This window comes from Podarcis tiliguerta (genome assembly GCF_965153285.1).
Source record: "Podarcis tiliguerta genome assembly, chromosome: 6".
Classification (NCBI taxonomy): Eukaryota; Metazoa; Chordata; class Lepidosauria; order Squamata; family Lacertidae; genus Podarcis; species Podarcis tiliguerta.
Window position 1 is genome coordinate 3168540 of NC_139539.1, and position 13914 is coordinate 3182453.

The 13914-nt window shown below is 46.9% G+C and overlaps 1 protein-coding gene across 1 annotated transcript; it reads left to right on the forward strand.

Moving 5' to 3' along the window:
- Positions 1–276: 276 nt before the first annotated feature.
- PDRG1 (p53 and DNA damage regulated 1) lies at positions 277–10645 on the forward strand (the record flags this gene model as incomplete). Its single annotated transcript, XM_083447723.1, is given in 6 exon segments — positions 277–366; positions 368–472; positions 2672–2747; positions 6161–6235; positions 7716–7796; positions 10193–10645. Coding segments are annotated over 6 exon segments (510 nt in total). The 3' UTR covers positions 10276–10645.
- Positions 10646–13914: the final 3269 nt, after the last annotated feature.

Sequence of the window (13914 nt, forward strand, 5' to 3'; positions counted from 1 at the left end):
CTGCTTTTTACTTGCTGCTTTAAAAAGAAAATGCCCCACTTTGCGCCCTTTGGAGAGAGAGGTATAAATGCGATAATATAATATAAACAAGGCGGCATTTCCCAAGGAAGAGCAGCAAAGCCCTTAAGTTTTAACGGAGCGACTTTCGCTATCAGGAGGGCCACCCGTAGCGGCTATCGACTCGCCCAAGGCCGGGGCCCCAACGGCGGAACCGGGCGAATAGGAAAGGCGGCGGCGGCGGCCCGAAGGAGCCGGGCCGGGCCTAGCCGGGTTGCCATGGTTACCGCCCTCCCGGAGGCAGGCGAGGCGCCTGCGCGGAACGGCCTCCGACTAGGCCTCTCCTCCTCCTCCTCCGCGCCGCGGCTCCCCTTCCCTCCGGGCCGCCATGGGCGAGCTGGAGCCGGACGTGGCGCTGCGGGTGCTGGCGGAGGTGGAGGAGCTGGCCGAGGAGGTGATGGGCGGGAGGCAGCAGGTAGGCCTCGGGGCAGGAGGAGGGAGAGGGAGGGAGCGGACGCCCCCTGCCCGCCCAGATACCACCCCCCCATCTCAACCGCCCCCCTGAAAAGTATAGGGCAGGTAATGGTTCAGCTCACCTTCATGGCAATGTTAGGCTTCCTCAGCTTCCAGGTGGGCGGGGGCTGCCTTAGCTGATTATATATTGCACTATTTTAGTGTTGTTAGCCGCCCTGAGCCCGGCTTCGGCTGGGGAGGGCGGGATATAAATAAAATTTATTATTATTATTATTATTATTATACACACACACACACACACAGAGCCCATGGGGGTGGTGTGTGTGTGTGTAATATATATGTGTGTGTGTGTATTTATGTTGTTTAGTTAGAGTGTGTGTAATATATATACACACACACACACACACATACATATATTGTTTAAGCAGTAAACAATATACAGTCATACCTCGAGTTGAATGTGCTTCAGGTTGAGCGCTTTCGGGTTGTGCTCGGCGGCCTCCAGGAAGTAACGGAGCGCGCTACTTCCGGGTTTCGCCACTCGCGCATGCGCAGACGCTCAAAATGATGTCACGTGCAGGCGCGGAAGCGGCGAAACACGGCACGCGCAGATGCGCCGTCGCGTCTTGCGTTCCATTCGGGATGCGAACAGGGCTCCGGAATGGATCCCGTTCGCATACCGAGGTACCACTGTATGTATGTATGTGTGTATATATATATATATATATATATACACAGTGGTGCCTCGCAAGACAAAATTAATTCGTTCTGCAAGTTTTTTCGTCTTGTGAATTTTTTCGTCTTGCGAAGCAAGCCCATAGGGAAATCGGTCTTGCGAAGCAACTCAGAAAACGAAAATCTCTTTCGTCTTGCAAGTTTTTCGTCTTGCGAGGCATTTGTCTTGCGAGGTACCACTGTATGTGTGTGTGTGTGTGTGTATTACACACACACACTCTTAACACCCTCCATGGGCTTTGTGTGCATTCCCTTGTTGCAAACCTGTGCCCCCTCCTCTGCCCCAGATGCCTTCAGGGATGGCTGGAGTTACAGTCCCACAACATTTGGACGACCAACTGTTGTTATCATTTATTACATTTCTATTCCGCCCTTTGGCCAAGGACCACAGTTACTCACCCACCCATCCATGCATCATCATCATCATTATTATCAGTGCTATTTTTCCTAGAAAAAGAGGTTCCGGAACTGACCATGAATGCCTCCCTTGTTTGCTTATTTAGGCAAGGCTGCCCAGGTGTTTAGAAAGTTGGTGCATGTTTTAATCTTATTTTTTAACTTTTTGAAAACTTCAGATTACTGTTGTTAATTTGTCCCAGTGATAATTTTATTGCTTTACCTTTGTTTTGTAAGCTGCTTTGAGGATGTGTGTTTTTTATGATCATAATTTTTGCTGATTGTATTGATTTCTTACCTGCCCTTTTCTGTAAGGCCGTAGGAACAGTTAAAAGGTAAAGGAACCATGATAGTTAAGTCCAGTTGTGAATGACTCTGGGGTTGCGGCGCTCATCTCGCTTTACTGGCCGATGGAGCCGACATTTGTCCGCAGACTGTTTTTCTGGGTCATGTGGCCAGCATGACTAAGCCACTTCTGGTGAAACCAGAGCTGTGCACAGAAATGCCATTTAACTTCCCACCGGAGCGCTACCTATTTATCTACAGTCATACCTCATGTTAGGTCCGCTTCATGTTACGTTCTTTCAGGTTACGTCCTGCGGCGACCCGGAAGTACCGGAAAGGGTTACTTCCAGGTTTCGTCGCTTGCGCATGTGCAGATGTGCAAAATGACGTCACGTGCATGCGCAGAAGCAGCGAATCGCAACCCCCGCATGCACAGATGTGCCGCTGTGGGTTTCATTCTTTTCATGTTGTGAACGGACCTCTGGAATGGATCCCATTCGCAACCATAGGTACCACTGTACTTGCACTTTGACGTGCTTTCGAACTGCTAGGTGGGCAGGAGCTGGAACCGAGCAATGGGAGCACACCCCTTCGCGGGGATTCGAACCGCCAGCCTTCTGATCAGCAAGCCCTAGGCTCTGTGGTTTAGACCACAGCGCCACCCACGTCCCATTGGAACAGCATAAAAATACAATATGGGGATCAGGGGAGCGCTTGTGAACTGGCCTTCACTGTAATCTTGTTGTGACACACCCTGAAGGTTTTCTCTCCATTTCTCCCTTAGATTGTGGATCTGGGTATGAAACAAAATCAGAACCGGGAGGCCCTGAGGGCCCTGAGCAAGGACATGGAGACTTCAGGTGAGAGGTCTTTTCGAACATCACACATAGCAGTCCATTGTAATTGGCAACAGTTCTCCAGTGCCTTAGGCAGTCTGCCTTTCCCAACCTGTCACCTGAGATGCTTATAAAAGGAGATGCCAGGGTCTGAACCTTGCACTTCCTTTGTGCGCATATCACGTGTGCTGTTGTTGAGCTGATAGTCTCCTGTCCCTTTTCAGTCTGTCTACAGAAACCCATTGCTTCCCAGAAGCATATGGCACATGGCAGTTTGAGAGCTCTGATGTCTGTCCAGCTCTTCCTCTATACAGTGGTACCTCAGGTTAAGAGCTTAATTCATTCTGGAGGTCTGTTCTTAACCTGAAACTGTTCTTAACCTGAAGCACCACTTTAGCTAATGGGGCCTCCTGCTGCCGCCGCGCAATTTCTGTTCTCATCCTGAAGCAAAATTCTTAACCTGAGGTAATAATTCTGGGTTAGCGAAGTCTGTAACATGAAGCGTCTGTAACCTGAAGCATATGTAACCCGAGGTACCACTGTACTAGGATTCCAATAATACCAATGTACCAAAGTATAGGGCAGCTGTACCTTGTGCTGTGCTGCTTGCTTTGTAAGTTTTTTTGTTAAAGCAGAACATAAAGCAGAACATAAATGTAACTTTCTCCAAGAACCCCAGATTTAGCATGTTTTCCTTGCAACTATCCTGTAAATTACACAAGGCTGACAGCTAAGGAGTTCCCAAGACCTCTTGCATGGAGAAGTGAGTTGAACTTGGTGAATGAAGTTTGCATTTGTTCCTGCAATTTCGGTGTCCTATATGCCTCTATGCTGAATCTAGATTGTCTTGAGACTCTTGTATTTTCTCTGACATCCACCTATTTTATTATTTACTGCTGGAACTATAACTGTAAGTGCCACTGTAGGCATCCCAGAGCTAAACCTAATAGAAACTGCCCCATGCTAAGCCAGCATTATTTTGAAGGATGCGATAGAAAGAATTCAGATAACAGCAAGGGCAATTTTGTTATGTGGAATAACTCTTTCATTTCTTCTTGAGCGTTTTGACTAGAGCAAGCTTATCAAATGCAGCTGTCTCCTTCAGGCACTGTAAGAGAGGCTAAGATGGCCATCCCAGCATGAAGTGAGAACAAGCTCATAATTGTAGAAATGAGTAATTGGCTGCAGATGCCGCTGTAGAAGTTGAATGCACCGTGATTACGACAAGTTCCTATAAGGCCCTATACAGCTCAGGACCAAGCTACTTGTTGACAGACTGCCTTACCTCTTCTGTAAATGTTACAACCGCTTTTTGATTTTGCCTTAGACTTTCTATATTTGTTAGGTTTGGTTTAAATTCCTTGCATTTGTATTGTTTTGGGATGTGGTACACTCAGGTGGAGGGGAAATCACCTGAACACCTAGAAATGTGATGCTTGGAAATTTGAAATATGTCTTCAGCTCATTGTTGGGCTGTCTCTTAATAATTAGATCCTTTGCCTCCACACCTGTATAAATAAATCACTTTATAAGGTCAGAAGAATGGCAGTTTCTCTTCTTTTCTCGGTATCCGCTCAATAGAGCAGACAGCAGAAGTTTCATAATCCTGCTTAGTAGCAGGACAGGGAATCAGCCTGATCCCAGTCACGGCTTTTGCGTCATGAATTTTTGCAGTGCTGCTGGTAACTATAAATGCAGATGCCACTACGGGAAATAATGCAGTAACTGTAGCCTTTAGTGATAACTTATAATAGTTCCTGTTACATTTCACAAATTGCGCTGGCTCCCCGCTCCCTTGCTGCCAGCCTTGAGCCTGCCCGTCCTATCCAAATGTTTTCTGGTGACACGTTAAGTTGGGTGACTAACGTCTGCCGCAAGTGGCAGCCGCGTCTCCTCTTCTCCCCGGGGAAAGATTGTGCTCAGCAAATTGCCTGGCTTCCCTCACACGCAGCAAGCCTTTTGCATTAATGAGGGCAAGGCGGAATAAACGCGCTGGGCCTGCGATGGTGCTTTGCTTCATGCGCGTCTTAGGCCAGGCCTTTGTGCTGAGTCTTTGTCCAATGATGGTGTCTGCTTTACCCCTCTCTTGTGGAATATTTCTCATTCTCAGGCAGCTTTTCAGAGTCCATTGACTTCCTCCCATCCCAGCCCCACCAGCTGGGTTGCATTACTACACTTGATCTTAGCCAAAAGGCCAAGAAACTGGGTTGCATTCAAGAGTAGTGCTAAAGAGACCGTTCTGTCAGCCCAGGAATTTCTGTTTGCCCAGTGGAACCATCTCCCCTCAGCACCACCATCCCACGGGCTGTTCTGGGGGTTCTCCCAACCCTCTTGAGCAAAGTTGAGGAGGGCACAGAGGGAGGAAAGGGTGGGATAAAGTCCTGTTGTGCTCGTGAGAATTCCCACGCTGATGTCCACTAGCACAACAAGTTAGTTGAATACGGCTTCCAGTTTGGTAAGGGGTAGGGCAGATCTGGGTATACAGTCATACCTCGGGTTAAAAGTGCTTCAGGTTGAGTGTTTTCAGGTTATGCTCCGCGGCAACCCGGAAGTAATGGAGCGTGTTATTTTCGGGTTTCGCCACTCACGCATGCGCACTCAAAATGACATCATGCGCAGAAGCGGCAAATCGCGACCCGCAGGTGCGGATTGCATTCGCTTCAGGATGCGAACGGGGCGCTGGAAGGGAGCAGTGGTACCTCGGGTTACAGATGCTTCAGGTTACAGACGCTTCAGGTTACAGACTCCACTAACCCAGAAATAGTACCTTGGGTTAAGAACTTTGCTTCAGGATGAGAACAGAAATCGTGTTCTGGTGGTGCAGCAGCAGCGGGAGGCCCCATTAGCTAAAGTGGTTAAGAACCATTTCAGGTTAAGAACAGACCTCTGGAACGAATTAAGTTCTTAACCCGAGGTACCACTGTATTTATTTTGTTAGGTGGTTGTTCTAAAGAGACTTAGAAAGAGACTTAGAAGGTGTTCATGAGCTTTAGGTCAGGCATGACCAAACTTGGCCCTCCAGCTGTTTGGGTACTACAATCCCCATCATCACTGACCACTGGTCCTGTTAGCTAGGGATGATGGGCGTTGTAGTCCCAAAACAGCTGAAGGGCCAAGTTTGGCCATGCCTGCTTTAGGTAATCAGGTAGGACCTGAACCAATGGATTCAGATGACAAGCAAGGAGATTCCAGCTAAACATTAGGAAGAACTTTCTGACGGAAAGAGTTGTTTGGCAGTGGAAGGGACTCGCTCAGGAGGTTGTGGACTCTCCTTCGCTTCCTTGGAGGTTTTTAAGCAGAGATTGGATGATCATCTGCCATGGGTGTTTTAGTTGAGATTCTTGCATTGCATTGGGTGAGACTTGATGACCCTCAGGGTCCCTTCCCACTCTACAATTCTATGATTCTTCAATGCAGATTCGTCTTCTTGTTTTCAGATAAAGTTATGGTTTGCTTTGGGAACATGTTTGTGCAGTTTGGGAAATCAAAAACCAAGGACATGTTGCAGAGAGGTAAGAGCCCCGTTATGTTTTCTGTCATCTGCATGGAAAAATCTGTGGTTTTGAGAGCCAAGTCAATTTGCAGTTCATCATCTTGGTTCTCTTTTCATAGTTTGCACCATCTTGGCAGCTTTGTGCTGATGTGGTAGATGCCGTCTGAGTGCATGCTAGCTTCTAAGGTTTTGTCACATGCTGTCAAACTTTTGCCCGCACCCTGCGGTTATGAGGCCTGTCAACCAGCTTGATATTATTTAAAATGAAAGGTGAGATTCTCAAGGTGCCGATTGGGGGATTATTGTCCCCAGAGGCAGAGGGGGGAAGAAGCTGAGCAACTGGCCACGGAAGGGGAAAGAGGACTTTGTCAAAAGCCTTACTGAAATCAAGATACACTATGTCCACAGCATTCCCCTGATCTCCCAAGCTTGTAACTCTACAAGAAATGAGATTAACCTGCCATGACTTGTTTTTGAGAAACCCATGCTGGGTCTTAGTAATCACAGCATCCTTTTCTAACTGCTAACAGACCAACCGTTTAATTTCTGCTATGGGACCTTTCCTAGTATCGATGTCAAGCTGACCAGTTGGTAGTTACCCGAGTCTTCTCCCTGCCTCCTTTTTGAAGATGGGGACAATGTCGTATTAACTGAGTGTTTCTAGAGAATCTAAATAATTTAAATAACAACAACTTTTGAGGCCTAAAGTGACTGAAGCAAATCAGCCAAATTGTACATTACACAGAGCCCCTGAACTGTTACCCAGCCAGCCTTGAGGGAAAATCCCATCCTCGTTTCAGATGCAACTGTATTATTTATTTGTATTTATTTACAAAAATATTTTTATGCCGTTGTATCATAGAAATATATCAGCTGTTTACAACAATGTATTAGTTTAGTATTCGTGTAATTAGGACTAGTAGTGTACAGCAAAATCCATGTGTTGGAATTTTATTGAAATTGTTGGTGTGCAAGAGATGTCCCCAAATTGTTGTGTTTAGTTGCAGTAAATAAAAATCTTTGGCTTGTAGTCGCCAGTGAGATGTAATTCATACTGGTTTAAACTGAAGCTTAAATGGGAACTGCCAACCTAGCAGTTTGAAAGCACATCAAAGTACAAGTAGATAAATAGGTACCGCTCCGGCGGGAAGGTAAACGGTGTTTCCGTGCGCTGCTCTGGTTCGCCAGAAGCGGCTTCATCATGCCAGCCACATGATCCGGAAGCTGTACGCCGGCTCCCTCGGCCAATAAAGCGAGATGAGCGCCACAACCCCAAAGTCGGTCACGACTGGACCTAATGGTCAGGGGTCCCTTTACCTTTAATGAGTTGAAAGGGGGGGCGGCATCTTAATACAACACAACGGCAAGCTTTCCAGTGCGAAGAAAGAGTCCTTCTACTACAGTGCTTGCTCCCGAGAGACAAAGCAGGGAGTAAAATGGGTTAATTCAGGTAGTGAGTCTTAAATCTTCCAGATGACATGTCACTGCTTTTTCTCCAGATCAAGAACTCCTAGATGAAGAAATAGCCAAGTTGCGGAAGGAGTTGAAAGTGAAGGTCAACCGCCTCTTGGAAGCTCAAGGTATTTGCCAGACAGGCTGGAATAAGGTGGCTGTGTTTGATGGGGAACATTGGGTTGGCTGGCTCTTGATCAAGTGCTCAGGGCTTAGAAGTTGCCTTCTTGCTTCCACTCTTCATGCCATCTCGATCAGCAGTAGTGGTTTGGGATAACCATAGTGGTTTGAGCTGAGCAGGATTATTCTTTTAAGAACAGGTGTACGCTTATAAATATCTGAGAATAGGCTGGTTCAAGTCTACTTATTGGGGTGTTCTCTATAAGCTAAGCAAGGGGTGGAGGTGTAGTGGAAGCGAGGCAGGGTAATTTTATTGGTTTTTGTTTAGTTTAGATCTTGCGCTTCCCCTCAAAGGACCTCAGGGCAGCAAACACATCAATAATCAAACAAAAGAAATACAACAACCACACAACGCTCTAAAAACAGTGATCTCAGGGACAATGTCTTTCAACCATCAAGTGTTTGGGTGAACAGGAACCTTTTGAGATTTCCCCCGAAAGTCAGTAATGAGGGAGACAAGTGCACCTCATCCGGGAGGGCATTCTACAAATGGGGAACTACCACTGAAAAGGCTCTGTCACTGGTCAATATCAACCAGGCAGCCATGAGACCTGGCAGAGACTCAGAAGACCTTGGACCTTCCCTACTGCTGGGGAGTGCTCTGGAACAGCCTACTTTGTGGTCAAAGTGTTTCCTCCATGGACTGAGACAATTGTAAGAAAAGGCTTCTGCCAAACAACAGCGACAACAAAATTTCTTGTGCCATGTCCATCTGACTGGGTTGCCCCAGCCACTCTGGGTGGCTTCCAACGAAGTAAAAAGGAAAGCTATAAATGAGTCCTAGTGTGAGGTAGGGAGGTTTTCATCTTGGCCACCCCTGCAGCAGTCTCGACCTGGGATCAGGCCCCACACACCTACTATTTGCACTGGAGTAAACGCTCCCATTTCTGCCAAAGCTTTTCTTTCAACGCAAATTGCAGGATTTCTTTTGGGGAGGGGAGATCTGATTTGGGATCGCAGCATGGAGCAAAAGGTTTTAAACTTCAATTATGGGGGGGAGCATGGGGTTCCCCCACCTGCCCTGTACCTTCTGAAATTCATTCACACAATGGTTAGCTGTGTGAAGGATGCCTCGCCTAGTTTGTATGGTTTCCGCCGTCTTAACTCCCTTTCCCTCCTACCCTCCTATCAGTGTCCAAGCGAGGATGCATCATTAAGCAAAGCTTTAGCCGCATTGCCACAGCGGAATGTTTTTTTCTTCTTCATCCCTTATTGACAGTTCATAAAGCTGCAGGGCCTGAAGGTCGCCGAGTCCCTCATGCTGTTCCAGACCAGGCTCCTTCTTTCCTCTCCCCGTCCCCCACCAAAGAGGCTGTAGTCTTCTGAGCGTCCTTTGGCAGAAACTGAATCAATTCAAACTGTATTTACTCTGTCCCAGCTCTAAGCTTCTTGGGCCAAATGTTTGTCCTTTACCGTTGAGCACTTCACGGCCAGTGATGGTACATCTAGTCCCCAGCAATCCCGGCAAGGGAGCCAAAGCCACACTTTGCAAAGGAAGCTGCAAATTCCCCAGTGGCTCGGCTGCTGCTTCTACTGTGGCTCCTCCCAGCCTTTTTAACACTCTTCATCTCCTTGCTCTTTTTTTTAAAAAAAACATTTTTATTAAGAATTTCAACATAACAATTTATCAAAAATACATCATCCTCATTCCCCCCCCATTTTTCCCCTCCCCCCCAAAGAAAAAAAAAACCCTCCCACCCACCCCCAGAGTTCCCTCAGCTCCTCTCTGTGGTTTTTCAGCACATATTATTCTCTGCATATTATAAAATGGTAAAGATCCTTAATTTATCTGTCTATATGTTACCAATGAAAAAATTGTGTATGTTTATTCAAACCCTGCCAAGGAGTCCAGTTCATTTTGTTGTTTCTTTAAATACTTTGTAAAAGGTTCCCATTCATCTTTAAAGTCACAGTTGTCCTTGTCACGTAGTTTGTGTGTCAATTTCGCCAATTCCGCGTAGTCCATCAATTTCTCTTGCCACAGTTCTTTGGTCGGGATTTCCTCATTCTTCCATCTTTGTGCTATTAAGACTCTTGCCGCCGTTGTCGCGTCCATAAAGATGTTTTTCAGTTTCCTTGGCAGGTCTTGTCCTACAATTCCCTAACAAAAATGCTTCAGGCTTTTTTACAAATGTTAATTGGAACATTTTCTTCAATTCGTTATATATCATTTCCCAATTTTAACATTTTTTTACTGCAGTCTCACCACAGATGGTAAAAAGTCCCTTCTTTTTCCTTACATTTCCAACATGTGTTTGAGCCAGTTTTATACATTCTTCCTATCTGCACTGGTGTTATATACCATCTGTACATCATTTTCATGTAATCCTTGCTCTTTCCAAAGGTAAGCCAGAGCTGAAAGGCTACAGCCTGAAGCCCTTGAGCGCCGAAGAGATGCGGTTCATGAGAAACGTGGTGGATGGTTGAAGCGGCTTCCTGGTGCGGATTTAGCAGCCGCCTCCTGCACAGAAAAAAACTTGAGAGAACTGCTCGCTTTTCAAAAGGCAGATTCATGTATGCCTGAAGAAGGGGGTTTCCTGAGCTGTTGAGCATCTGATCCCTGGCATCCTTTGTTGGAGAGGTTTGGGCTTGGGTGAAGCAAAATGCTCAAGCTGGTGTACTTCTGCGGTTTTGACAGCCTGACTGAAGCACATGCATTGAAGCCCGAAGAGTAAGAGGTTGCAATGTTGTCGTCGCAAGATGGGTTGCTGAGTTCCGACTGCTGGAAAGGAAGCGGCAGGAACAGGACACTATGCACACGTCTTTGTACTAATAAATTGTATGCTCCAATCCAAAAGCGGTGTGGCGATGGCAAGTGTTCGTTTGTTCAGCTTGCTCGCGTTAAGATTCTTCGCCCGAGCTCATCAATTCCTATGTGTTAAAACTCTGGGCACAAAGCCCAGAAAGCCACACATGCCCCTTTTGCCCAACAGGCTGTCTTGCTGTGGGAAGGGGGTTGTGAGCCAGGTGCGCGAAAACGCCAAACGGCACAGCTGGGAATGCCTGCCTCCTCCCTCCGCTCCTGCCAAACACCTGGCACTTCTGCGCAGCTTCTTCCAGCTTAAAATGGGGCAGGCTGTATGGAACTGTAGGCACTCATCATTGGTTTAAGTCAAGGTAATCAAGCCTAGGAATCCTGGCTTTGCCAGAGTAACAAAGTTGTGATCTCTTGTCTCTTTCAACCTGCACCTTGTGTTACCAGTAGGTGGCAAACTTCTCCACTCCTGGCTTTCCAAAAGAAGCTTCATCCTGTACGTTAAATGACCGCATTAACCAGTACAGTCGTACCTCGGTTTACGAACTTAATCCGTTCCAGAAGTCCGTTCTTAAACCAAAACCGTTCTTAAACCGAGGCGCCCCTTCCCTAATGAGGCCTCCCGCCGGTGGTGCCCTTCCATAGTTCGGATTCCGTTCTTAGACCAAGGTAAAGTTTGCAAACCGGGACACTACTTCCAGTTTTGCGGAATTCGTAAACTGAATAGTTCGTAAACAGGGCTGTTCTGAAACCGAGGTACCACACTAGTTTCCATTTTTACATGGTGGGGGTGCTGAGGAGTCTAGTGGGGACGTAGGTTTAGAGGTAAGATTCTGTGAAGTCACTTGTAATCCTGGCCTGGACATCCACCAGTCCACTTCCTGGAAGCCTGCTGTGGCTCCCGTCTTCCCACTCTCACATCGTATTTATTTTATGTAAAATCCTCCAGGTACATTTCTCCTTCTTTGACGATGAAATCACCAGAGCTTTATGCTACCACTCAGTGGATTTGTAACTGGCTGACTGACTGGACCCAAAGGGTGCTCATCAGTGGTTCCTCTTCATCCTGGAGAAGAGTGACTAGTGGGGTGCCACAGGGTTCTGTCTTGGGCCCGGTCTTATTCAACATCTTTATCAACGACTTGGATGATGGACTCAAGGGCATCCTGATCAAATTTGCAGATGACACCAAACTGGGAGGGGTAGCTAACACCCCAGAGGACAGGATCACACTTCAAAACGACCTTGACAGATTAGAGAACTGGGCAAAAACAAACAAGATGAATTTTAACAGGGAGAAATGTAAAGTATTGCACTTGGGCAAAAAAAAATGAGAGGCACAAATACAAGATGGGTGACACCTGGCTTGAGAGCAGTACATGTGAAAAGGATCTAGGAGTCTTGGTTGACCACAAACTTGACATGAGCCAACAGTGTGACGCGGCAGCTAAAAAAGCCAATGCAATTCTGGGCTGCATCAATAGTAGTATAGCATCTAGATCAAGGGAAGTAATAGTGCCACTGTATTCTGCTCTGGTCAGACCTCACCTGGAGTACTGTGTCCAGTTCTGGGCACCACAGTTCAAGAAGGACACTGACAAACTGGAACGTGTCCAGAGGAGGGCAACCAAAATGGTCAAAGGCCTGGAAACGATGCCTTATGGGGAACGGCTAAGGGAGCTGGGCATGTTTAGCCTGGAGAAGAGGAGGTTAAGGGGTGATATGATAGCCATGTTCAAATATATAAAAGGATGTCACCTAGAGGAGGGAGAAAGGTGGTTTTCTGCTGCTCCAGAGAAGCGGACACGGAGCAATGGATTCCACCTAAACATTAGGAAGAACTTCCTGACAGTAAGAGCTGTTTGACAGTGGAATTTGCTGCCAAGGAGTGTGGTGGAGTCTCCTTCTTTGGAGGTCTTTAAGCAGAGGCTTGACAACCATATGTCAGGAGTGCTCTGATGGTGTTTCCTGCTTGGCAGGGGGTTGGACTCGATGGCCCTTGTGGTCTCTTCCAACTCTATGATTCTATGAATAGGCTTCATGGCAAGCTCACCTACATGTCCATCAAAAGTAGGCAGATCCCTTAAGCTCCAGAGAAGACAAAGAGCTCGGCAGCAACTCGGAGCAGAGCAGAAATTACTGTGGTGATTTGTCTTGGCACTAGGGAGCAGCTGCTGCAGGTGGCATTGCCTAAGCGAGTAGGGAAGCTACTGGTTCTTGCTTTTATTAGGTGTTTTGTGTTTTTTATCTTGTATTTTTCTCTTGTGACCCGGCCTGAGATCTACAGATGAAGGGCAGTTACAAATTTAGCAAATACATTTTTAAAAATTAAGAAAGAATGTCAAAGGGTTAAGCGACACAATCCTATGATGGACCTGTGTGGTTGGACAAAGGTCACTTGTGACCACAAACCCAGGAATGAGGAACCTGTGGCCTTCCAGATATTGCTAGACTACAACTCCCATCATCCCTGAGCAGCAGTCATGCTGCTTGGGGTTGATAGGAGTAGCATGTGGAGGCCCACAGACTTCTTATCACTGCTGTCGTTTTCCTGTGTCTTGAAACTTTCAAAATGCCCCTTGAGCCCAAACTTGTAGGCGAGCTGGGCTCTTGGATAACAACACCCTAGTGGTCCCATGCCCTAAGGAAGTCAGATTAGCCTCAACCAGAGCCAGGGCCTTTTCAACTCTGGCTCCGGTCTGGTGGAACGCTCTGTCTCATGAGACCAGGGCCCTGCGGGATCTGATTTCTTTCCGCAGGGCCTGTAAGACAGAGTTGTTCCGCCTGGCCTTTGGCTTGGAGCCAATTTGATTCCCTCCCTCTCTTTCTTTTTTCTTTTCCTTCTCCTCCTGCGATGAGGCTACATTTTAATATTTTAATGTTCCATTATTTTAATGTTGTATTTTACTTTTGTTTTTAAGTTGTAATCATTCATCTTGTTTTTATTATTGCTTGTAAGCCGCTCTGAGCCCGGCCTTGGCTGGGGAGGGCGGGGTATAAATAAAAAAAAATTATTATTATTATTATTATTGGAGCATTTACAAGACCAGCCATCAAGTGGCAGTCCGTGATGCAGTGAAAGCTGATCAGTGCTGCCAGGGGAGGGTAGCAACGTGCGCCCACCCTCAGAAGTGGTGTTGAGATCAGGTTATCTCACTGGAGGGGGTGAATGATGCCCAGTTGCATCTGGCAGTGCTATTCCTGGCTCCACCACCCCTGTGTTGCTCCTGCTGCCAGGCTCGAATTTCTATTCTGCTTCTTGAGAAAAAGCAGGGGATTCTCTGTACACAATCCAGTTTCTGTTCAGGGTG